The sequence below is a fragment of the Camarhynchus parvulus genome, chromosome 8, assembly GCF_901933205.1.
Source record: "Camarhynchus parvulus chromosome 8, STF_HiC, whole genome shotgun sequence".
Classification (NCBI taxonomy): Eukaryota; Metazoa; Chordata; class Aves; order Passeriformes; family Thraupidae; genus Camarhynchus; species Camarhynchus parvulus.
Genome location: NC_044578.1, coordinates 217,440 through 242,793, shown reverse-complemented (window position 1 = coordinate 242,793; position 25,354 = coordinate 217,440). Strand labels below are relative to the sequence as shown.

Here is a 25,354-nt window from a genome sequence, read left to right as displayed (position 1 = left end):
ATGGGAAATTATAAATCTAGACCAACCCAGACTTGCACGGGTAACTAATGTCACTTTTTTACAGGCAGTGTGCCATCCATCCAGCAGCAAGGAGCAAATGATATTTCAGGAGATAACTCATTCCTGGTTTACTCTTGAGTTCAAGGCTCAGGTATTGTTCTTGACTTAACCCAGATACAGGCTGTGAAAGAAGACAAAAAAGCCAAAAAAGCTACTAAACTAAATTTATTTGGGCAATTATATAAGATCATAATAATTTGTATACTATGTTGATTTAACTCATACTTCATGAGAAAAACCTTTAAATCTCTAACCTTTTTCTGCTGTGTGTCTGTTGAGGAAAAAAGAGCTAACAAATGCAACCTGAACTTTAAGTTTTCTCTTGAATATTATTTAATATTAAAATACATATGCAATGTCTCTGAAATCCTTTTATGTGTCTCTGTATTGGCTGCAGAAGGAACAGTTTAATAGCTGTAATATTTTAAACTTTATTAGAAATATATATGAAATTGTACAATGGGATGTTTAAAAATCCAGTGTTTTGGTTACTGCGACATTATTATTTCTGCGCTTTGAAGTGTTTTATCAGCTTGGAGTTTTTGTTGTAGATGAATGGAAGAAGAAAGTCAGTGAATCCTATGCCACAGTCACGGAGCGCTTGGAGGACGACCTGCAAATCAAGGAAAAGGAGCTGGCAGAGTTAAAGCATGTTTTCAGGTAAAATATTATGTGAATCTGTTTATAGATTTATTTAAAATTACTGTTTCGTATCAAACAGTATTTCCAGTTTCAGGTGTTTTATATGGACAGAGTTTCTCCTGTGTGGAATGCATGTTCCTTATGTCTATTTTTGGGAGTATATCATCACAGTGCTGGGCAGAGCCCCACAGCAGAGTACCAAAATTAGTGGCTGCTGATTATTAATGCCAATATTTTACAACAAACACCTATATACTTTTGTAAAATAATTAGCTCTAGTACAATGTCTGATTTTGCCGTGCACTTTTCAGTTTTGCTGATGTGCTTCTGCAGCCAGGAACATTGCTGAAGTGTACCACTGTGAGCAACCACAAAAGCAGTGGATTCAAAGTTAGGATGGTACTGGTTTTCTCAGGACAGCACACGCTCACACACAGGCTCACCCAGCTGAGTAACACAGACCTGTTCATTATCTGCAAAGCTCCAGTGCAGCCAACTCCCAGCTCACAGACTGGAAATGAGTTGAGAAAAGTATTGAAACTTTTTTTTTTTTAATTGTAACCTTGTTAAATACATGTAATAGTTGCTCCACCCTCAGGGTGGGTTTATAGTTGCACAAATCCAAGCGCTCTGCAAACTCAGGGTCATGGGTGTGCTGACACTGAATGGAAACTTCTATGGGCAGGCCAAAATTGAGATTCTCCAAAGCAATATTAACTGTAGGTGTATTTTGTTTTCAACAAATGTAATTACTTACAGTATTTGATGGATCACTAAAAAATTGGTCTGTGCTGAAAGAAACCCACAAGGCTCAATGACAAAAGCTGAAATGTCCAAGTACTGTCTCATTTAACAACCTGTAAGCAAGCACAGTGATCACTGCCCCTGTAATTTCATCTGCGGAGTATAAACCCACTTTTTGATAGGCTTTTCCTGGTTATTCTTTTCATTTAGCAAGATGGATCCTGCTCTATGCATGTCCTACTCACCATTTTAAAATCAATACACATATTTTAAAAATAACTCATACTTATTATTGCATTAATATAGACACTGAGTTTATATGGATTGTTTATATTTTTAATTTAGATAAATTTAGAATGTATATATTGCGATTGCATAGCCAGATTTCTCAGAAAACAATAAATCTGGACCGCTCAACCTGATAGTAGTAAAGTATTTCTAGATTTACAGACTGTAAACTGGGTATAAATTCAGCCTCGTGTCTCAAAAAAATTACATTGAGATTTCTCTTTTAAATGTTTCCCACATGCAAGAAGCTGTGCTGAAAGACGAAAGAAGTACTCATCTGTAAAATGCCTTTTTCAGCTCCGATGAAGCCTTCTGCAAAGTGAACCTGAATTACCGCACGGAGAGCGGGCTCTCGCTGCTGCACCTGTGCTGCGTGTGTGGGGGTAGGTGTGGAGCAGCCCTGCCCCAGCACGGACCCGTTCTGCCTGGCAGAGGTCTGAGCTCTCCGGGGAAGCCCCAGCGGGAGCAGCAGCTCTCAGCAGGGCTCTGAGCTGCCCTGCCCGAGGCTTCAGTGGAGCCCCACAAGAGCTGATCCTTCCGTGTGACCCAGGCTCTGGGCATGATGCACCATGATCCACTGCAGGGTTCAGCTCATCCTAAACTGCTTCTGTGTGCATTCGTTAATCCAAACCCACCACAGAGCATTTCTGGCTCCACATTTCTGGATTCTGTCCTGGCTCGGGCTCCAGGACAGGGACCTTGTTGTAGCAGCACCTTGTGGTACTTACACCACCAACTTTTCTACCGTAATGAAAATATCTGTATTTCGTTTCACATTGCTTAAAAGAAGAATAACTGAAATGCTCTAGTGACAAACATCAGCTGATAGGGCTTTTCCAGACAGCACATCAGAATACACAGGGGAGGAGGGCAAGATGTGTTCTGGGATGCTCATACAAACATACTAATGGTGGGATTTTCCACTTGGATCCACACAGCTGCTCTGTTATCCACAAAAAAGTCATTAGTTCATGTACTTGGTTTGCTCTTGTTATACAATTTTCAGCAGATATTGGCTGAGAGAGGCAGAGACTTTTACCCTGAGGTTTCAGCTCTGCAAAGTACTGACATGCATAAATGATTTTATCAATCTTAGATGTTCACCATGAGGAACAACCTGATCCTGCACTACTGAAAAATGAGTGGATCTTTACTTGTCATTTTTGAGTGCAAGATCCTATCCAAAGATGGCATCAATACATGGGAACATCAGCACAGTTGTCGTAGCTGAGAGGAAGTTTAGGAAAACACACACTTACTGTTAGTTCTGTGAACACTCAGAGAAAGGCAAAGAGCTACTAGATCTGACATTGGCTACTGTCACAAGTATTCAAAAGGCAGATGAATTTATTGAATTTATGTATTTATTCACTGTGTGTCAGAAAGGTCAGAGCAAAGCTCCTGGCCTGGACCACATTAATGGAGCCACATTAGCACTGCCCAAAATGACTGTCCTTGTGAGGATGTCTTGTGTAGGGAGAGCAGTGCTCCAGTTCTGGGATGGCAAAGGAGCTCAGTGACAGAGGAACCAGAGGTTCCAGAAGCACCTTCTGGTTCATGGAGCTCTCTGCAGCATGCTCTGCATGCTAAAGGAGGAGTTTGCTTCTCTAGAAGCTCAGCTGCCCTTACCAAATCCTCATTAAAGTGTGAACAAACAGTGAGCTGGTATGTGGCCAGACCTGCAGTTGTCCCAGCCAATGAGATATTTCCATCAACCTCATCATTCTGAAGTTTCAAAATATATATTTTATTACTTGCCTCAGGTCAGCAGCCAAGATATCTATTTCTCTGCTTTCAAACTCACACAGGAGCTTCTTGCCTCATCTGCATGTTCTTTCCTGTAACTGTCTTTTTTTCTGCTTTTCTCTCTAAAGGCAACAAATCCCACATCAGAACTCTCATGCTGAAGGGGCTGCGCCCATCCAGACTAACGAGAAATGGATTTACAGCTCTGCACTTGGCAGCTTATAAGGTAAATTATTTTAAATAGAATTGATGACAGGAAATCACAACTGAGCAACTGATTTGCCTGAACTATCTGGATGAGCTCTCTAGTCATTATTTCTGGTGGAAATGTAAGTTTCACATCTGTGGTGCATAGGAAAATGCCCCTTAAAGAGCGCATGCACAGGAATCAATCAGCGTGTGCTTTTGCAGTGTCATCCGTGGGGTAGGATGTTGCTTTGGAATGGCTGATGGAGACATCCAGTGCAACTCAAGACAGAGGAGATGTCCAGTGCCACCATAAAGTCAGGATAGTGACTTTTTTAACACCCAGGCCTCAGTATAGCAGAGGAGAGGCCTGGTGCTGGGCAGAGCTGCCCCAGCCTCCCTGGCGTTCGGAGCCCCTGCGCCGCGGCTGCTCGCTCTCCATCGCAGCCAGGGCTGGCGCTGCTCCCTGCAGCTGGGACAGCCTGTCGCAGGGATGATGTGGCTTCCATCCTGGCCTGCAGGACAGCGCAGAGCTGCTGACGGCGCTGCTGCACGGCGGGGCTGACATCCAGCAGGTTGGGTACGGAGCGCTGACCGCGCTGCACGTCGCCACCATCGCCGGCCACCACAAGGTATGTCCCCCTGGGGCCGTGCAGGACTCAGGTGAGTGCTGGTATTGGCAGGTCGTTCTGGTTTACTGTCTTTCCAAACAAAATTCAGAACTGGTTAAGTACGGCTGGATTTTGCTGAATTTTTTCTGCATTTTGGGAATATTGTATCTGTGCATGTATTTTTACACTGAACAAACATGCACAAAAGGACACAGGTCAAAGGTCGGACTTGATAGGTCTTGGAGGTCTTTTCCAACCTTGATGATTCTTTGATTCTGATAGCTCTGTGCAGAATGATGGTGGAGCTGTTAACCTGAGCCCTGACTCTGGGATGGTCCCATTCACAGGTATTTACTGTCTCCTCTGTGGACTGTACAAAGAGGTCTTCTCTGAGTACTCTGGGGTTTCAAGTAATTTCTAAAACATCTGGGCCTTCTGCTGTAAATGCCAAAGGCAGAACTGCTGTTGCTCCCTTGTCCTGAGCTCCTGCTGAGGTTATGGGCAAGTTTAGGGTGCTCACAACCCAACAGTATTAATAAGAAATAAACTGTTAGTAGTATTGAAAAGTTTCTTATTTCTTCCTTTGGAATGATCAGCTCTGTATCAGAAGCATCTCTATAAGTTGAGTGGGACTCTCTCTATATATAAACTCATTTGGTTCATCTGCTGCTCAGGGAACCAAGAATTTATTGTCCAAGTTCTTGCTTTCCTTCTTTGCATAGCTGTGAATTTTTCAGTCAGCTTAGAAGTTCCTCTGCCAGATAAAGTAGCTTGTTTTGTCCACAATTTCATTAATATTCATGGAAACATGGAATAATTTTTTCAAACCACCTTATAAGGGCGAGTTTTTACCCCTTAACCTTTTCCAAAAGACAAAGTCCTTATGTCTGTCTCATGGGGTTTTTGTTGGCTCCTTCTAACCTTCAGAGTGGCTTAATTAATTGTCTTTGAAGTGAAGATCATTGACTTGAGTGTTCAAAAAACTTCTGAATAAACCTTTTGTAAGGGAATTTTAAGAAAAATTGCAAAGTAAGACTATTGTGCAAGTTGTTTAAAGTATTGTTTTGAAATAACGTTTGGTTGTACAAGGAGAGGGAAGCATTAGTTCCCCTTGTTCTCCAGGCTGTGCTGGTGTGAGCCCCACTGGGTGCTGCTGGCTGCCTTAGACCAGCCCACCCAGCTGCTTTCTCTGCAGCTTGGGAACGTCCCCTGGGTTACAAGCTTCACCTTCACTCACCATCAGTCTCCTGAGGATAAAAATCTTTTTTTTTCTACTTAGTTTCTGAAGTATTTCTATCCTTGCACATCCCTCCAGCATAGCCTCCTACTTGTGATGCCTATGACAGCTTTCAGTGCTTTCTAAGACTCCTTTTTTCTTTCCTAGAAAGATATCTTGTCTGAGAGACTATCAAGCCTGTCTCTGTACCCCTCTCATCATTTACACTTGAGTGGAGTTTGCTTAGTACAGCGCACAGAATTCTATTTATCAGGGGATCAGAAAGCAGCAGGCACGGCTGCCATTGCTACAGCCTGGAAAATGTGTCAAAACCCATCTAGTTTTATGTTCATCATCAGGGATGGATCCACATCACTCAACACAGTTTTTTCACCTTGAAGATCCACCTTGAAAGCTTCTAGATGAATCTAAATTTTGAATTCCAGCTCCCAAAGAGTTTGAGGAGAATATGGAGTTATTAATTGGAGTTATTCACATCCCTGAACATGCTACAGCCTCACACTTCATGGCTAAATTAAAATCAGGCTTATCCAAAGACGTTTCAGTCATATTAGTGTAAGAGCTACAGACCTAAACATCTCTTTTCAGAGACAACAGCTACAGCTTCAGTTTTATCATGGTAGTTTGCTGGAAAATTAGTAGACTAATCATTTGAAAGCCACCAAACCATTAAATCCCTGGGTGGCTGGCTCTATGTTCCCTCCTCTGGCTCACCGAGATACTGAAAATTGGCCAGACATGGGAAACACAGTGGAGGGAATCAGCTGTGTTAGCTAAATAATGGAGTGTGTTCTTTATTTAGCAGCTGAGCATATTCCCACCCATCCCCTGAGTGCCTGTTGCTGAGCTGATAGAACAGCCAGCAGAAGGATCTCAGGGGATCTTTCTTCAGATTTTTGTTGTGTAGTCAAATGCTTTTTTGAAATCAACAGCAAAAGGATGTCAACACACGTGACATTTGGCAAGGGAAATTGTGTATGTAAAGGGGGTGAGGGGATCTCAGCCAGAGTGATGCAGCACTGAGGGCATTCCAGGGAGGATGCAGAACCCCCACACCTGGCAATAATCACACCTGGCCCTGCAGTGCTGCCTCCAGGGGAAATCATAGCTGATGCCATAGAAAAATGGTTAAAACTGTTGGGAAATGGATACATTTACATGTGTCAGGGCACACACTTTGTGCAGAAAATATCTTCAGGCCTTCTTATGGAGAAAGAATAATTGAAATTGTGTAAAGAAGCAATCCCTGTGCACTGATGTTGCTTGGGAAGAGTTTGTGTTCTCAGAGCCCTCAAGAGTTGCATGGGTTGGACTGACTGTCCTTGTTGTTGCACGTTTTATGTGGTTTGGGGGTCTCGGCTGAGCGAGCAGGTGACAGAGGTGCGTGGTGACAGCGGGCACTGGCTGCCCTCCTCCAGGGGCTCTCTGTGGGCAGCAGGCACCAGTGTGAGCAGCACAGTGCAGGACTGGCCCCTGCCCCATCCTTGGTAGCCCCAGCTCTTCACCCTGTCCTGACTCATGGTCCCGTGTCTTTCATCATCATGACTTTCAAATCTTCGCACCCATCAAACCGGTATGCAGAACTTCTGAAGTAATCCCCAGCCCAAGCCCTCTGTGTGCCCAAGGACTCCCTCATGCTTCAGAAAAACCCCCTCAGGCTTCAGTGTAGAACCCAAAGCGGTTTCATTTAGGCTTCTATTTTGGCAGCTATGCAGCAAGGCATTTCCTGAGAGTTCATAGCTTTCAAAAAAACATGGGCCTCCTGAAGGACCAAAAAAAGTAGAAATTTGAAAGAAAGCACTTAGGGTTATTTATTGAAGCCAAAGAGCTCTTATGTTCTAAAATACAAAGAAATCTTTCCATGTTTGAGGATTTACCTTCACACATTTAAATTTAAAAGGATCTTTCATTTTGTGTGACTTTTTCACTTCTAAAAACTCTGATATGTTTACAGCTCTTTGTTCATAATGGCTAAAAGAAAATTAAAGGTTGTTCTGAGAATATCCAGACAGCCATTTCTGTGCCTCTTACGTAATAAATCAGTTTTTTTAGTGGCACACCGATTTTCAGTCTCATTCATAAAGCATCAGTGGCATTCAGCGTTCAGTTCAAGTACTGTAAGCTAATCACTTTTACATGCTCTGCACCTTTCTAACCCGTTTGTTTGGGGCTGTTTGACATTTTTTAAACTGGAGACATGAGGTCTCAAAGTCCCGTTTTACCAGCTGAGCACATGCAATGCATGCACAGGGTATTGCAGCAGGCACACAGTACACACACCCCGGGTGCTGGTAGTGGGCAGTGCTGCTGGTTTCCTTGCAGGCTGTGGACATCCTCCTGCAGCACGGGGCCTACGTGAACGTGCAGGACGCCGTGTTCTTCACGCCGCTGCACATCGCCGCCTACTACGGCCACGAGCAGGTAACGGGGCACTCAGCCCTGCCCCGGCGCACTCTGGGGCTGCTCCTCGTTTGTGCTGGTTGGGCTGGTGCCCATTCACCACAGAGAATGCTTCTCAGAATTAATGTGTGCTTGCTTCTGAGAATTTTAATATTTTTATAGACATGTAACTTGAAAATGAGTTTCCTATTGAATCTCTTCTCCCTGTTTTAACTTTACAGGGATGCTCATATATAGTGTTACCCAATGCATTAGCGCATCTGGTTTTCTCAAGGTTTTATTTTCATGTGATATTTTAATCAACCCTAATTAATTATTTAGGTAACCCACCTGTTACTGAAATTTGGAGCCGACGTGAATGCAAGTGGTGAAGTTGGGGACAGACCTCTCCACCTGGCAGCTGCCAAAGGCTTTCTCAACATCACAAAGCTTTTGATGGAAGAGGGAAGCAAAGCTGATGGTGAGAAAAGATATTTAAAAATTCTCTTTAACACTGTGTTTTCTAGACAGAGTCTTAGCTTCCTAACACATAGTCTTTGTATGTGTGTCCGTGCATCATCTTTGGACAACTGAAACAAGAAAACAGCAGTTGGAAAGGTTTCCTTGGTTAAGTATGTTGCTTTGTCATGTCACGTTTACTCTATTTTCAGTAATAAGTTAAGGTAAAAAACAGGGGCAAAAATCAAAATTAAGATTAATATACAGAGGTGACTTAGTTTTTAGACATTGATCCAGGCAGGGAACATGTGGCCATGTGGTGGGGATCTGTAGTCAAAGTGACTCAAATGCACAGAGAACTAGTGAACAAGGTACAGGAGAAGGATTTAAAGTCAAAATTATGCAGCAAGTAATTTAAAATAATTCATAAGGAAGTCAAAATTCCACAGAGACTATTTACAAGGGCCTGGAGTGCCAGGACAAGGGGAATGGCTTCACACTGACAGAGGGCAGGGTTAGATTAAACACAGGGAAAAATCCTTCCCTGTGAGGGTGGGCAGCCCTGGCACAGGGTGCCAGAGCAGCTGCCCCTGGATCCCTGGAGGTGTCCACAGCCAGGCTGGACACTGGGGCTGGAGCACCCTGGGACACTGGGAGATGTCCCTGCCCACAGGGAGGGACCTGAAAGATCAGGGTCCCTTCTAACCCAGGCCATTCTACGATTCTGTGAAATACTGAGCAAATTCCAAATTATTTAAAAATTAATTTCTTAGCCTCAGAGTAAGAGACAGAAATGTTTTCTGGGAAGTATCAGGACATTGCTTGGAAACGTACTGCTCGTTAATACATCAATTTGCCATGTTCTCTGGGAGTCCTGCCTGCAATCACACATCCTGCTCCTGCAATAAAAAAGCATGGAGGGAAGCAGCACAGTCAGGTCTGTGCGTGCTGTTTTCAGAAGTGAGCTCAGGGTGTTTCAGCCTCGATGTGTATGCACTGGGCTGAAATAATTATAATAAAGGGGGGGGAAAGAGACATTCTCTCATCATGACAAGGCAGTGGGAGGTTTGCCCTCTGTTAGAGAGTTTATTCCAAAAGGAAAGAATCTGGAGCACCATTTCAGGTCCTTTTCTTTAAACTCAAAATCTTCAGCACAGAAAAAAAGAAAAGAGAGACTGGAAGCGGGAAGCCTTTTGCTCTTAAAGTAGCACACTTTGAAACTTGCTGTAAATGTAGCAGCAGAGGAAAAGTCTTTAGTGCCCAGGAATGAAAGGAACTGGGGAAAGAACCTGAATAAATCTGGCACTGTTCAGTGCAGACCAGTAATTGGGGTCACACACTTGAACTGTTTCTTTTAACGCAATGTGAGCCCAAACGCGCAGCGCTTGTCTGTCCCATGAGCAGGCACGGGGAGCTCCCTGGCATGGGGAGCTCCATGGCAGCTGGCAGGCCCCAGCATTCCCATCTGCAGATCAAGGATCACCCAGGGACACTCTATGCAACTGCCCTTGGAATATTTTGCTACTACTGGTGGGTGCCAGCAGTTCTGTGCTGCCTGGACATTCCCAGTTCTGTTGATGTTGTTATTGTCTTACTTTTGCCTCAAAATTGCTCTTTCTGAAGGTCATTTACAACTCATGATTCCTTCATGGAAAGCTTTGTCAAAAGACTCAATAAGTTTGCAGCTGGAAGAAAGCAGTCATGCCCCAAGTTCAGAAAATCACCTTGACAGTGCACTGCAGACGGCACAGAGCAATGTGGGCTTGATATCCAAAAGATCACAGAAATTTCAATTTTGAACAAATACATCCACAAATATTGTTCCAGGAGGTTTCAAAATGCATAGACACAACACATAAAATTCTACTAAATATCCCAAGCAACCCCAGACACACTGTGTTAAGGATAAAATCCTTTCTGTGGTCTTTTTCTGGGTGAACCGGCAGTGAATGCTCAGGACAACGAAGATCATGTGCCTCTGCACTTCTGCTCTCGATTTGGGCACCATGATATTGTGAAGTTCTTACTGCAGAGCAGCTTTGAGGTGCAGCCCCACGTGGTGAACATCTATGGAGACACACCTCTACACCTGTGAGTGCCCTGGAGCAGCTGCTGAACAGGTCTGGGGCTCTTGGGAAGGCTGGTTTTGCTAACTCCTCTGTACTGGCTTCCTCTTCAGTGCCTGTTACAATGGCAAGTTTGAAGTTGTCAAGGAAATAATTCAGCTCTCAGGAACAGAAAGTCTCACTAAAGAAAATATATTCAGTGAAACAGCTTTCCACAGGTGAGGTGTTCAAATGCCAATGTCAGTAGAGCTCCACTTACACACGCGTGCAGCACAACACCCAGGATTACCAATGTCTCACAACACCCAGGATTACCAATGTCTCACAACACCCAGAATTACAAATGTCTCACAACACCCAGGATTACCAATGTCTCACAACACCCAGGATTACCAATGTCTCCCCAGCACCCAGGTGAGGGACAGAGCGAGCAGGGAGCTACACAGGCAGGGTGAGTTTGTGTCATGAGATACATGACAGGGCATGAAGCAAGAGGCACAACCAGGCAGTGAAAATCAGATTCACCAACACCTGATTGGACAGTGGTTCCTCTCCTTGTCCAGTCCAAACAGACTGTTTGCACAACTGTGCAAAATTAGGTATTTCAACAATAATTAGAATGTTTCTGAAACATTAAAAATTAATATGCTCTGGTGGATTAATCATGCATTTGCACATTTCTAATGATCCTTTACTACTGCATTTTTATCTCTTTGTAATTCTTTTTTGGCTACCCAAAGTACTTCTTTTATGGACTATGGCACTCACCACTCCCTTTACTTCTGCAGTGCTTGCACCTATGGAAAGAACATAGAACTTGTCAAGTTTCTTCTTGACCAGAATGTTGTAAGCATCAATCATCAGGGGAGAGATGGGCACACAGGTAACATCTCCACACTTACTGGGTATGAGGGTATATACCAGCACCAAAATATTGGGAAGCCATGCACCACCAGGATTTGCAGCAGTCCAGTACCTTTCAGGCAGAGCACGGCTTTCTTGAAATATTTTTACTGGAGGCATAGAAGTGATAAGGCTTCAGTGAGGATGTATCAGGCTCATTAGGATGTATATGAGTAACAAAACCCGGTGTAAACGGTTCCTCCTGTATTAAGGCTTCTAAGTAGTGTTACAAATCATTCTGCAAAGAGATAGGCTTCTGGAATGTAGTGTCTGAAGGGCTGCACACCTTCCTGTCCCCACTACACAGAGCTGCCTTTGTTTCCACTTGCTTTTTCTCACATTCAGAGTCGTCAAATGTGGTTTGCAGGTGGCACAGTGGTGGCACATTGTGCAGAGGCAATAGATTGGCTCTTGCAGCCTTAATGTTTAATTTTCACCTCTTGCCTCAGGTATTTTTGACAACATATTTATTTGTCGAGGAGATCAATTTGCGCTTTACAGTTGTTGCTGCAGTGCCATTGCTGTGTTCTGACAGCTGTGCTCCCCACACTTCTCTGATGTTGCAGGGTTGCACTGTGCTTGCTACCATGGCCACATTCGCCTTGTGCAGTTCTTGCTGGATAACGGAGCTGATATGAACCTTGTAGCCTGTGATCCCAGCAGGTCCAGTGGAGAAAAGGATGAGCAGACCTGTTTGATGTGGGCTTATGAGAAAGGTATTTCAATCTTCTGTGGCTACAAAACCCACAGAAGCTGTGCAGGAAGGAGAGGGCAGCATGGGAAGGAGATAACACAGAAAAACAACCTGCCAATGTCTGCAGAGTGAGCTCCCACCACCTGCTCCCCAGGCACTGGCACGAAGGGTTATAAACACCAGCCCTTCAATTGTCATCTCAGATCTCTGCTAAACATTAGTTTAATCCAACACAAACTCAAGAAGAGTTCACTGAAGACTATTGTCAACTTCCGTTGCAGGATTTCTGCAGCAGGGTTTTCCTTTGCTGTATCTTGCATTTTAGGTGGACTCGAGAAAATAACATGCTTGTTTTTACTGGCAGAAATTTCCCATATTTCTACAATTAAGAATTGCACTAGGTTTAGATTAGCATCACCATGTCTTTGCATATTTTATAGTCATGTTTTACATTTTTTTTAAAAAATCCCTTGATTGTGTATAAATTAATATTTTTTTAAAAGTCTTTTGAGTTACCAGGAAATCCTTGTATTTCGCTTTCCCTCCTAGGTCATGATGCAATTGTGACCCTCCTGAAGCATTACAAGAGACCTCAGGATGAATCCCCCTGCAATGAATACTCCCAGCCTGGAGGAGGTATGGGCTGAGCATTCATTTTATTCAAAGGGCCTGATCCAAAGCCTGCTGAAATCTCTGGAAATGCTCCACCCATGTCAGAGAGCTTTGGCTCAGTCCTGTCCAGCACAAAGAAAATCACAGTCATGAGACTCAGCATTTTCTGGCCATACTCAGGTTCCTTTTGAGGCTGCAGCCATACAGCACCCCAGTCTGCTGTGCCTGGTACAGTGAGGAAAATGAACTGTATCCCGGCCCAAACCAGCTCCCATCAGATGTGTTGGTGTGTTTATCTGAATTCTCACCCTTTATTATTAATTCTTTCTGGCATCATTGACTCATTAATTTATCAGGACCATCACTTGCGTTGTCGTTGAACTCCATAATTTCACTCTGTTCTTTATTTCAGACGGTTCCTACGTGTCAGTGCCATCCCCCCTAGGGAAGATTAAAAGCATGACAAAAGGTATTTGCAATGGCAAGGGAAAATGTGAACTTTGGTGGTCCTTTGATCCAATGTGTTTGTCAGCCTGAACATCCTACACAGGATTCATTATTCCTGGACTTTTTGTGGTACATTGTTCCATTTCCCTGGGATAATTTTAGGAAACAATGTACTTAGCTTTGTTACTCAGTATAATGGCAATTCCTGTATTTGCCTTGTTTTCATTCACTTTAGAAAAAAAATGTATTTTTTATTATTTCTTTGAGGAAAGGCTGTGATGTGAAATAGCACTAATGAAATACCCATTTCTCCATGAATGCAAATAAGTATCATTTAAATCACACCAAAGAATCCCTGAATTATCCTTATGAGAAAATTTCTGTCCAAAAATAGTTTGTGTTGCTCTGAAACAAATACAGCTGAAACATTCAGATAAATATTTTAAGATATTTTAAGATATTTCCTCTTTTTTTTTTTTTTGTGGTACTTTCAATTTTCCACTTTAAATGTTCACTCTGAATATACTCAAATCCTTATATCCTTCACATAGCAGCATCAAAATGCTCTGTTTAGAAATATTCTGATAAACTTTATAATAATAAACTAAAAAGAGCAACAACATAAAGACATTTGACAACTAAATTCAGTTGCAAAGTTTAGATTCCGCATGTCGCCAAGAGCCAGTCAGCTCTGGAATAGCATCCCCAGCAGCAGCAATGGGCACTGGCTGCACAGAAAGAAGGGATGAATTCTCCATGTAAGGAATTCTGCACTACCATGCCATGGTACAGGCAGAGTCTGGGGATGTGGGGCAGTGCTCATGGCTGGCAGGTGCTAAAGCCAGGAGTGCCCAAGGCGGCCTGTGGCCTTGCAAGGATGTGTCTGTCACTGGGCTTTGCTGTAGCAGGGAGCAGGATTTGCAGGGAAAAATCAGCTTTCCCAGTGCAAGAGTTCTGAATTTCAGTGCTTTTATGCTTGATCCTCTCCCTGGCCATGTTTTACAAGCAGGATGGGTGTTTCTCTTGCAGAAAAGGCTGATGTCCTCCTCCTCCGTGCTGGTTTGCCATCACACTTCCACCTGCAGCTCTCTGAGATAGAGTTCCACGAGATCATCGGCTCAGGTACCAGAAGTGAAAGGGCATTCACTTTAAATGTTCCGTGTTCATAACAAACATATTTGAGTTTATTTATTTTAAACTATTTTAGGGTCTTTTGGAAAAGTCTATAAGGGACGATGTAGAAATAAAATTGTTGCAATCAAACGGTAAGTTTGTCAGGCTTCTCCATCCTGCTTGGTCAATCACCGAGTTTGAAGCATTTCAAAAGCCCATATTTTATGATACCTTTGCCTTCTGCTTCCTCTCATGTCACTCTAAGCTACCGAGCCAACACCTACTGCTCCAAGTCTGATGTGGACATGTTCTGCCGCGAGGTTTCCATCCTCTGCCGACTGAACCACCCCTGTGTCATCCAGTTCGTGGGAGCCTGCCTGGATGACCCCAGCCAGTTTGCCATTGTCACCCAGTACATCTCGGGGGGATCACTCTTCTCCCTGCTCCACGAGCAGAAGAGGTATTGCCCTCATCCACCAGCGGGCCTGCTTACAGAATTTGGAAGAGCAGGGAGTCTAAGCTGATGTAAATATTCATTTCAGCATAGGACAACAGAGAAAGGAACACCCTAGAAAATGTTGAGCTTTGGTTCAGTTTATTGTGTGTACAAGGTAAACTGATAAGTCTTCACAAACTTGTTGTTGTCATTATTTTACAGTATATAGATTTACTTTACATAGATTATGTAACATTATTTTGTATGTAAAACAGTTTTTAATGTTGCATGATTTACAGATCAGAATAATTTTCAACTGTCTATTAACTTCAAGTAATCTTTTCTTTTTTTTACAAAATACAGAATTCTTGATCTGCAGTCTAAATTAATCATTGCTGTAGATGTGGCCAAAGGCATGGAGTACCTCCACAATCTCACACAGCCCATCATACATCGGGATCTGAACAGGTCAGTTTCTGTCTCTAACCTAAAAATTTAGACAACATGAAGGCTCAAAGCCACAGGGACACTGTGCAGTGTCCTACAATCCCAGTGTCTCATTAGCACTCAGTTGAAAATAATCTCAGGGGTTTTATACAAACCCATACAAGTCACAATAGCTGAACTGTGGTTGTCCTGGAAGGCTGGCTGCAGTCACTGACAGTGTTTTTCTGCATCTGTTTGTTTTCCTGAATCTCTGCTTTCCAGTGCTGAGTTTCAGCCTAATGCCATCTGTCAAAGGGCACTTGGTCACATTCCCTCATCACTTCCTCTCCATCCCTTTGCTTTGTCTCTTTTACTGTAAATATTTCCCCCAGTCACTGAGTTGGTGTGTTTCTCGGTTCGCTGGGCTCGTTTGTTACAGCTAACAAACAGCAAGCAGCTCTGATTGCGGCCCCCTGGGAGCTGGGACCTTGCACGGGACTGGGCACTCATCCATCTCCTTGGTGGTGTCCCAGTGGGAGCACTGAGGCCTCGGTATCTGCAGGGAGAACCTGTTCTTTCTGTTCTAGCTATGGGAACAGTCTTGTGCATGTTGCAGCAACAGGGGATGAAATACCTGAGCTGCACCGATTGCAAGATTGGAGGTGAAAATGATCCTTTGCTGAAGCCAAAACGTGGTCCTTAGCTCTGTCAGCCCTCGAGAGCAACAGGCAGGCTGGAATGGCATCTGCACTGTGCTTTGAGCCTCCTTCACATACCTGCATCCCTGCCCAGTGCTTCCAGGCCACAAACCTGCGTTGTTCCAAGGGACAGCCTTGCTCCTGAGGCAGTGGCACGAGCCAAGAGCCCCATGCCTGGCTCTGCAGCCTGTGGAACTGCTCTAGGGGAGCCAAGGCTCAGACCAGGGCAGCCAAGGCTAAGACCTCACAGTGCAGCCCCATGCCTCGGTGGCTCTGAGAAGAACAATTCTGCATTGAAGGATTTTAAACAATTATTTCCTCAAAAGAAAGCCCAAACCAGTACCTTCCTAGAGTGCCAGAAAGCCCACAGCAGCCATACAGATCATATTTGTAAGGGTCAGAAGATAATGTGCTCTGGGGTTGTTGGTGCCATTGATGTGTGCTGCTGAGAGAGCTCAACTTCTGAAAGTTTAGTGCAAGAGCAGGAGTCTTGTTTGCAGCATGAGCCCCAGCCAACCCACAGGCACAATTACCAGATGAAAATCTTTGCAACAGCTTAAGAGAAAGACTAAGAGTGAAATTCTGTGTTAGGTTTTGCCAGTGGCTTCAAAGGAGCCTCATATTTTTTACCTTAAATTTTCGCATAACTCATAACCATCTTTGTGAATTCTGAAATCTAATGCACTGCATATAATGCATTAAATAAACCTGCAATATGGCTTGACAGAATAGAGAGGAAAATTAATCTTTCGTGTCTCTACCCTGGAAAAGGGGTTCTCCTTCCATTTGAAGAATAATTGGGAGTTTTATTTTGCTTTTCAGTTCTGACAACCATCAGAAATGGTGACATGCATCAACTTATTTCCACTTACACCATGGTGAGGGATGGCAGCCACGATGATTATAGCACTTTAATAAAAGAGAGACCATTTTATTATCCATTTAATTTAAGCCATAACAGCTGAACATGGCTGGAGGAAGCCTTTGAGTGACTGACCTGCTTTTGATGACTCCAACTATCTGTGAACACTTCTGAGAGCTGCTTGGTGAGGGAGATGAAAGAGAGGATGGCAGGAGATGAAAGAGAGGATGGCAGCCTGGTGGTAATGAGGATGGAGTCTGCGACTCCTCTTTGTTGAAACATCCCTTCTGAAATCTTAAAATATCCATTGCTTTTCATTACACCCACAGCATGTTAAAGGCAGAAGGATCTTTTAATGGCCCGAATCCCTGTGAAAGGGACATGCTGAGCCTGTCACTTGCCATGGGAGAGAGAAGCCTCTGTGCCTGGCAGACCCAGCACCAGGTCCTTTCACAAAGCCAAGATGATTGCACACTCCTCACTCTTATCTCGTTTTCTTCCTTCCATGGTTTCATGAAGAGAACAATGCCTGCTCTCACCACTGCAATCCCTGTGTGACCTTAACAGAAGACAATTAATTTCTGATTCTGCTGAACTCAGTATTAGTCTTCTGCCAGCTCAGTTCAGCTTGGATTTTTCTTGCTGTATTTCTCAAAACACAAGCTTAAAAGTTACCTGTTTCATCTGAGGTTTTCAAATTTTCAAGTGCCCCTGAGGCAATAACAGCATTTTTGAGATGCACCTTCCAAGCCTTATTTCTGTGGGGTGTATTTTTTACTTTAAAAAAGAAAAATCAGTAACTGTAGTGCTTCCTGGAGGTACCAGACTGACAAAGCCCTCCCACAGCTTGCTTCCTGCTCTCAGATATGCCCATCAATGCACTCAGCACCAAGATGAGCGTTTCAGCACTGTTGCTCAGATCCTGGGCCAGGGGAGGTTCAAGTCGGGCATCAGGGAGAATTTCATCACTGAAAGGGTGGTCAGGCATTGGAAGAGGCTGCCCAGGGCAGTAGTGGATTTCCTGTCCCTGGAGGTGTCCAAGGAACAACTGGACATGGCACTCAGTGCTCCGGGCTGGGGCCAAGGTGGGCATTGGTCACAGGTTGGACTCTGTGATCCTGGAGGTCTTGGAGACTTCTTTTCCAGTCTCAAAGATTCTGTGATTCTATGAAAGGCTGATGCATGCCATTAGGAGAAAGGGAATTTCAGTTGATTTCTCTGCTTCTCTACAAAACATGTCAGCCTAGGTCTTCATTATGTCTCGACTTGCCAAGTTGGATTTATTCGGATCTACATGATCCTGGAATAGATTGAAGCTGAAGACAGGGCTCAGTGCAGTTTATTCACATTGAGACATGGTGATAATTTTTGTCCCTACTGACAGAGGCCAAATTTGAGCAAAGACCACAGCAAAGTCTGTAGCTTTGTACGGCTTGTGTACCTGCACCTGCCCTGGGGCACAGCCTTCAAGAGTCTCTCTAGTTCAGCCTTGTGTTTGATTCATATTTTCATTTGGCATATGGTGTGGGTCTCAAAACAATTCCACATGTCATACTAAAATCATGTCAATATTTTGATGGAAAGTACATGTGAGAGCTAAAATCAGATCAGAGATAAATCAAGAGAGTCATGGTTACATTTTTATGATTAAATTTATCATCCCAAGGGTTGGGTTTAGTTGAAGGTGGAAATCTTGAAGACAGTGATTTGTGGGAGTCCTGCTTGAGAGAGCTTAAACTTTTTCTGTCCTAAGACTGTTATCTGGTAAAATTTGTGTTCCTCACTTGACTGTTCTTGTTTGTATCCGCAGCTCTAATATAAGCAAGTTGTGCTTTTTGTTGAGACCATCAATATTACTTCCACTTTCCCTCCTCATGTAAACTCTTGCCAACTTTTTCATTTCTGTTTTTCATACACTTTTCACTCTTCTGAATTTTCTTGGCTCGGTCAGCATTTGATAAATATCCTGAGAGCACTGTTGTGTCCACATTCCTTATGTTGTGGTTTGCTCAGCCCTTCCACAGCCCTGTGCCGTGACGGTGTAGTGACTGGGGCAGGGAAATCCTCATCTCCAGAGGTACTGGAAACTTGTGACCTAGCTAAAGCAGCTTGTGGGTCTTTCCCCAAGTTTCCATTTTGTTTGAAACCCTGTGGTTTTGTTGCTGATTTCTAAAAGTCTCTCTGGATTTGCTGCATGTAAGTCAGTCAAAGGTTGGCTTGTCCTCTCAGGGGTAATGTGTACTTTCTAACAGTAAATATGAGGCATACCTATAGACATGTAGCTATCTGAGGAGATGATTTGAGCTCAAATGTTTAGCTATGACCCAAAAACTATAGCATTTTCACCATCTTTAAGATGCTATCAAACAATTGCCTATGTTTTTTTTTCCCCAGTCACAATATTCTCCTGTATGAGGATGGTCATGCAGTAGTTGCTGATTTTGGAGGTAAGGAGTTTTTATGAAACGCTTATAAATTTACCCCAAATTCTCTAAAACTAAACATGTGTTTACTGAGAGGGCCCTGTGGAACTGCACTTAAAGTAGGACTTTTGTATAGTAAGTGTATTGGCCTGAGAGTAATTCTTTTTCTTGCTCTGTTTCAGAATCTCGATTTCTGCAATCCCTGGATGAAGACAACATGACAAAACAACCTGGGGTTTGTTTCTTTTGTTTCTTGTTTTGTTCCACATAATTAATATCAAACATGCAGGCAAACACAGTTTAGGAGAAGAAGACATTGGAAATACCTTTATTGGAATAGATGGACAGGTGTAGTATTAAATCTTTCTCAATGTTTCTCTGTCTTGGTTTTATTTTTTTTCCTCTGTCTTCAATAACAGAGATGAGGGAATATATAACATCTGCAGCAGAAAACAATGCTTTATAAGGCTGTCTTTGGAGCTCTGTTGCTCCAATTCCTTACTAAAGAGTTATTTTTAATCCACTCTTCCCTACTCACATGCTGTTGGCAGGTGGTTCCTTTTTCTAACAGCTGCTCAGCGCTGGTTCCCTTATTTCACAGTTCTTTTCTTCACAACAGCCTGCTGCTCACAGTCAGATTTACAAGACAGCTGTTGTCTTCATGGGTGTGAGTCCAGATGTGTCCTGTGTGTCACTCCATGGCCAGGAATGTTCATCCCAGCTGTTAACGTGGGCCGGGATGGGTGATGGGATGGAATGGAGGGGGCAGTGCCAGAGGATGGTGGTGCTGCCCCAGGCCTTGGCAAGCAGCTCTTTGACACTCAGTAGTGGCACTCACTGTGTGGATGGAGGGTAGGGAGCACAAGGACTCTAAAAATCCACCCTGAACCCGTTACCCCAGGGAGAGAGGAGTTGCTTGTGAAGCAGCCTCAGAACTGGGGGTCTGCAGGGAGCAGCAAGACCCCAAGAGAGCAGGCTCCAGTCCAATGCAGCTGTTGCCAGCTTTTACTTCTGCCAGCTGGAGCAGTGGTTAATTCCCATTATATGGCAGATGTGCATATATCTCTCAGACCGTGTGATGTGGTCTCCAGACCTTGAGCCTGGGGTTCTGTTTTTATTCTCACCCTACTGTGATGTTTTTAAGCCAGCTCAGCCTGGCTCTATGGACCTGAGACAGCCCCAAGCTAATGCAGGTACATATCATGCACTGTAACACACTGACTGGATCTTGCAAGCCAGGTGAAAGTTTTTCCTGGCAGATTACCAATTATTTTATGGAGTGATGGAGGCAGGAAATAAGGAAACAAAGGAAAACAAGCATACAAATACAGAAATAGGTGTTTGTGTGGGGAGGCCAGCACTGCTAATGTGTGATTGCTGTTTCCTGGTGTGCAGAACCTGCGCTGGATGGCCCCTGGGGTGTTCACGCAGTGCACAAGGTACACCATCAAAGCCGATGTCTTCAGCTACGCTCTGTGCCTCTGGGAGCTGTTAACGGGGGAAATTCCCTTTGCTCACCTGAAACCAGGTAACATGCTCAATGAATTAAGGTTTTGAATTTCTCTGAAGTCATGAAGTAGCTGCACTGTGTAATTTTAACCCATACCATACTGAAGTGAGCATAGAACTATCCTATCTAGGTCTAGTACTAGCAGCAAGACACTGACTACAGAGTGTCTGTCTCTCACATGAATATTGGGATTGCAAAGCCATTCCCTGGTGCATCTCCTTGGTGTGCCTCAGGACAGCGTCCACAAACCAGGGGGAAAAGGGGGATGTACAATAACAACAACAGCAGAGCAACATTTCCAGGGCTGCACTTTGCGCTCCTGAGATTCGGCCCCCTGGATGTCTGACAAGAGCTGTTAGGGGTGATGAGTGCTGCAGGACGTGGTCAGAGCCAGCACGGGTAAGGAGGGAGGGTTCAGTCCCTGTGCCAGTGAGACCCTCACTGCTGTCTGACCTGTGACCAGAGGTGGGCCTGTGGCCATGGCATGGGCATCTCAGTCTGCTCTTGGTCTGATGGAAAAAGCCTCCTTTAACCTCCAGCCTCCATCCAGCCTTTATTCATTGGTTGGAGGGCTCAGCAGTTGGTTTCCACACCTGCTGGGTGTCTCAGTGGTGGATAGGGATTTTCCTGGTGTGACTGTAGGGCTGTGTCTCAGTGGTGGGCAGGGGTGTTCCTGGGGCTGGTGTGACTGTAGGGCTGTGTCTCAGTGATGGGCAGGGGTGTTCCTGGTGTGACCCCGGGTGCTGACGGGTGTCTCAGTGATGGGCAGGGGTGTTCCTGGTGTGACCCCGGGTGCTGATGGGTGTCTCAGTGGTGGGCAGGGTGGATTTTGGGTGGTGGGTGTCCTGGCTGTACCAGGTGCTGACAGGTGTCTCTGGCTGTCCCGTGCAGCGGCAGCAGCAGCAGACATGGCTTATCACCATATCCGCCCCCCCATCGGCTACTCCATCCCCAAGCCCATCTCTGCCTTGCTGATGAGGGGCTGGAACGCCTGTCCTGAGGTGAGTGTCCCCAGCAGAGGGAGAAGGGGCACTTTTCTCTGGTTCATGCCCCCAAAATCACAGTTTCTGTGGGAAGGGTCACTGCAGAAAGCCCCCAAGCAGGTAATGGGGTGTGTCAGGAAATACAGGAGAGTTGGTGAATTGAGGAGAAAAGTAAATTAACATTTAGCCTTTCAACAAAACTTAATTAATCATGTAATGCTGATTATGACTTGAGCTGTTACAGAATGAGAGAAAATTCCTTGCTGCTCTCAGATTTTTGTAAGCAATGGTTAATGACAGCACGTAACACACATACATTTTAAATTCATTAATAAGGTGTCATATTAAAGTGCTGACTTAAGCAGGCACTGAGATGGGTACAGTCCCTGTGTCTTGTCACCATTCCCACAGCCAGTCAGCCCCTATGAGGAGAAACCATCTTTTCAGAGTCCCAGTACAGTTTGTTACCCATTTGTGACTCCAATGTCACTTCATCTTTAGAGCTTGAGGACAGAACTATAAAACAACTGATGGCTCCATCAGCCCATGGATGGCCAGAACTTGGCACAAGATGTGAGCAAAAACTTGTCAAAATTATCTTTATTAAGGGTTTTCTGCTACTGTTCTTTATTAGGCTCTGTTCTGCTTTACTAAAAGTGTTTTGCTACCATTTGTTATGGAAAAATGGTGAGTTTGGGGGCTCAACGAGTGTTCACAAGTTAAAATTCCCCACAAGGTCTGCTCAGTTTAAAGGAAAAAAAGGGAGTGGGGGTTTTGCTGGATGGCCATGAAATGCCTCCAAGTTAGAAAATGTATCCTTTTATTTATCTTTCATTTCATTCAAGGCTCATCCCAGCTGGAAACTAGTTCCCATGTGCCATGTCCCTGTTTCTATTTATCAGGTAGTTGAACATCTGTTTCCCAGAAACTTCTGACAGCAGCTGTTTCCAAAGGCAAACTGGTGATTAGAAGATTAGCAGCATCTCCTGAGAAGCCTTTTCCATTGGCTAATTGGATTTGTGAGCTTTAATTAGAGCTAGAGAATTTGCCATAAGGCCTAGGGCTGAGCTCTGTAAAGAAGTAAACATTTAGTTTTATTAAGTGCAACTCTCATGGACAAGGGAGGGAGGAGGATGGCCACACAGGCAGGCTGGCCAGGAACTCGTCCACTGCTCATCTCTGCTGTTGCTGTGTCTGAAGTCCTGCTCATGGGCAAAGAGAAAGTCAACCTAAAGAGCAGAGCCAATGATTTATTGATAGGTTTTTTGTGATCTAGTCATCATTAGCTCAAATCTAATTGTTACAGAAAGAGAGAAGAATTGCAGTTAAAGTTCATATGCACACACGTCTTCATGTTGTAGCTCAGCACTGAACTTGGATATTTCATCAGATTCCCAAACAGACTGACAGCTATGCCATGAAATTCAGAGAGGGAAAATGATGGGGGACTGTGGCTCATCCCTTCCCTGCGTGTCAATCTAATCACATCAGATCTGCCCCCTTCTATTTTTAACCCAGCTCTGGTTTTCCTGCTGTGTTCACAGGGCAGACCAGAGTTTTCAGAAGTTGTCACAAAGTTAGAGGAGTGTCTGTGCAATATTGAGGTAAGGGCCTGGCTGCCAGCAGGGGAGGTCTGTGTGTGTGCAAGCAGATGGGAGTGCCAGTGGGGACAGGGACAGTGGCAGCAGCCGGGGACAGCGGTGGCTTTGGAGCAGCTGGAAAAGTCCAGGGAAAAGTGGGATGCGACTTATGAGAGAGATGAGAAAGGACTTGTAAATATGCCAAAATGGTACCTTTATTTTTTATTTTTTTTTAATCCAGTTAATGTCTCCAGCCTCCAGCAACAGCAGCGGGTCCCTGTCTCCCTCGTCCTCCTCGGACTGCCTGGTGGCCCGGGGTGGCCCTGGCCGCAGCCACGTGGCCGCGCTGCGCACTCGCTTCGAGCTGGAGTACGCCGTGAACGCGCGGGCCTGCGCTGCCTGGGCTCAGGGGTGGGTATGGAACCAACACCCAGGCTGATCACCAGGGATGGGTACCCCGGCTGCCTGGGCACAGGGGTGGGTACGAGCCACCGCGCTCTGCAGGCTCCCCTGTCATGACTGAAGGACAGAAGCAGGCTGTGCTGCTGGGAGGTGGCGTGGCAGGACCAGGACCTGTGCCATCAGCTTGTCCATCCCAGAGCACAGGCTGCCATTGGGAGGGCAGCGCGGGAAGGTGAAAGTGTCCCTGCTGAGAAGGGAAGGGACAGGTGGACAGACAGAAAGACAGAATCCAGAGCCTTCCAGCAGGTACAAAGGCAGGAGACAACTATGTAAGGAAGAGCCTGACAGAGGTTTGTGGCAGTCAGCGTTGCTGGGACTGGTTCTACCAGGGTACATCCTAAAAGCTGGGTATCACTCATTTCATGACTACAGATCAGTAAGAAACTCCTGATATTTTTTAAGGTAGGGACACACATGGGATCTACATTATTGTACTATTAAGTAAATAGCTGAGGCATTTTACCCTACCACTTGGAGAACTGGATTCAAGGGCAAGCATAGCAACTCCCATCTCTAGGATCAGGGATGAACCACATGTTAGCAGGATAGTGGGTTTTGTCCATGGCTGAAAGATAATTCCACCATCTTCTTTGCCTGAGAAATGTATTTGCAAGAACCTTATAGCAGTGACACATAAAATACATGTCAATAACCCTGGATTGATGCCAGGAATTGTTTCCAAGATGGCAATCCAGAGACAGTTGTGAAGCCCCAAATGGGGTATTTGAGAGCAGTTACTCTGAGAAGGGTAACTGAGTGCCAGTAAGCCCTGGGGGTCATGGTCTCACTTCATGACTTATTCTTGCTTTTTGTTTACTGCACTGCTGTGGCCAGGCCCCAGGCTGATGTCTCATGGAACTGTTCTTTCCTTCCACTCTGGAAAAAAAGTTCTCATGGTCTGGAGATGTGCCATCATCAGTCTTACAAACTGACACCTCCTGTTTCAATTGCAGCACTGGGCAGCCCCCTTCTCAGGGCCTGTCTCTGGATGACATGAGAAGGACCTTCCAGTACCCACCGGTGGACAAAAACGGTGAGCTGCTGCAGAGCGCTCCCCGCGCTGCCGGGGCACAGCACAGGCTGCCGTGCTGGCACTGTGGGGCAGGGCTGGGGAGCACTCCATGCCAGCTGCAGGGACCCTCTCTGCTCCTGCAGGCTACGTGTCGGACCCCTTGAGCACCATGAGGTTCCACTCCTGCAGCAGCAGCTTGGAGGACAGCAGCTGAGGGAGGGAGTGTCCACCTGCCCCAGCCTGGCACCAGCACGGAGCCCTGAGTGTCACACTGACATCCCTGGACTGAACAGCTTTAGTGTTGATGACAAATGTCCCTGTCCTGCATTCTGCTTTTGCATCTCCCTCAGCTGACCACCCCGTGCCCTGCAGCAGCAACTCTGACCATGGGGCATTGAAAAAGAGAAGAGAGGCAGGGCAGCAGAAGCCGAACTCTTCCTCTAGAAGCAATTACAGAGTTAATCACACTGATATTTTCTGGGGTCTTTTTTTCAAAATTAACAAAAGTAATCTGTAATACAGTCTGTGTGGCCAAGGCAGAGCTGCCTTCCTGGCTGAGCAGGAATCAGTATTTCCCATTGATGGCAGGGTTCTGTGATGTTATTGAGGATGTTGTTTTTCTACAGCCATGATCCCTGAAGCAGGTCTGCAAAGAGGCCTCAAGCAGTGTGACAGACATGAGCTATGACTGCATGGTGGGCTCTGACAATGGCACACCTGCCATTATTTCAATAGTGCTGAAGCAATAAAAATGGGGAAGATTTCAGTAAGTAAA

General features: G+C 44.9%; 1 protein-coding gene across 1 annotated transcript; it reads left to right on the top strand.

Annotated features, from left to right (window-relative positions):
* Window positions 1-25,354, top strand: LOC115906564 (serine/threonine-protein kinase TNNI3K). The gene is made up of 25 exons (XM_030953817.1): window positions 1-40; window positions 612-720; window positions 2,032-2,117; window positions 3,609-3,706; window positions 4,188-4,298; window positions 7,837-7,935; window positions 8,236-8,374; window positions 10,299-10,443; window positions 10,532-10,636; window positions 11,207-11,301; window positions 11,888-12,037; window positions 12,565-12,651; window positions 13,040-13,096; window positions 14,104-14,196; window positions 14,282-14,339; window positions 14,453-14,647; window positions 14,987-15,091; window positions 19,004-19,056; window positions 19,215-19,267; window positions 20,428-20,560; window positions 21,434-21,543; window positions 23,070-23,129; window positions 23,347-23,516; window positions 24,521-24,600; window positions 24,723-25,354. Exons 1-25 carry the CDS (start codon window positions 1-3, stop codon window positions 24,791-24,793), a joined length of 2,502 nt encoding a protein of 833 aa, XP_030809677.1. The 3' UTR covers window positions 24,794-25,354.

Bases quoted from the DNA above. Each gene is read 5' to 3' on its own strand.
- LOC115906564 (XM_030953817.1), top strand. From the start codon at position 1: ATGGGAAATTATAAATCTAGACCAACCCAGACTTGCACGG. The intron at 12,038-12,564 runs GTATTTCAATCT...TTTCCCTCCTAG, and splicing joins GATGTGGGCTTATGAGAAAG to GTCATGATGCAATTGTGACC. The intron at 14,340-14,452 runs GTAAGTTTGTCA...TGTCACTCTAAG, and splicing joins AAAATTGTTGCAATCAAACG to CTACCGAGCCAACACCTACT.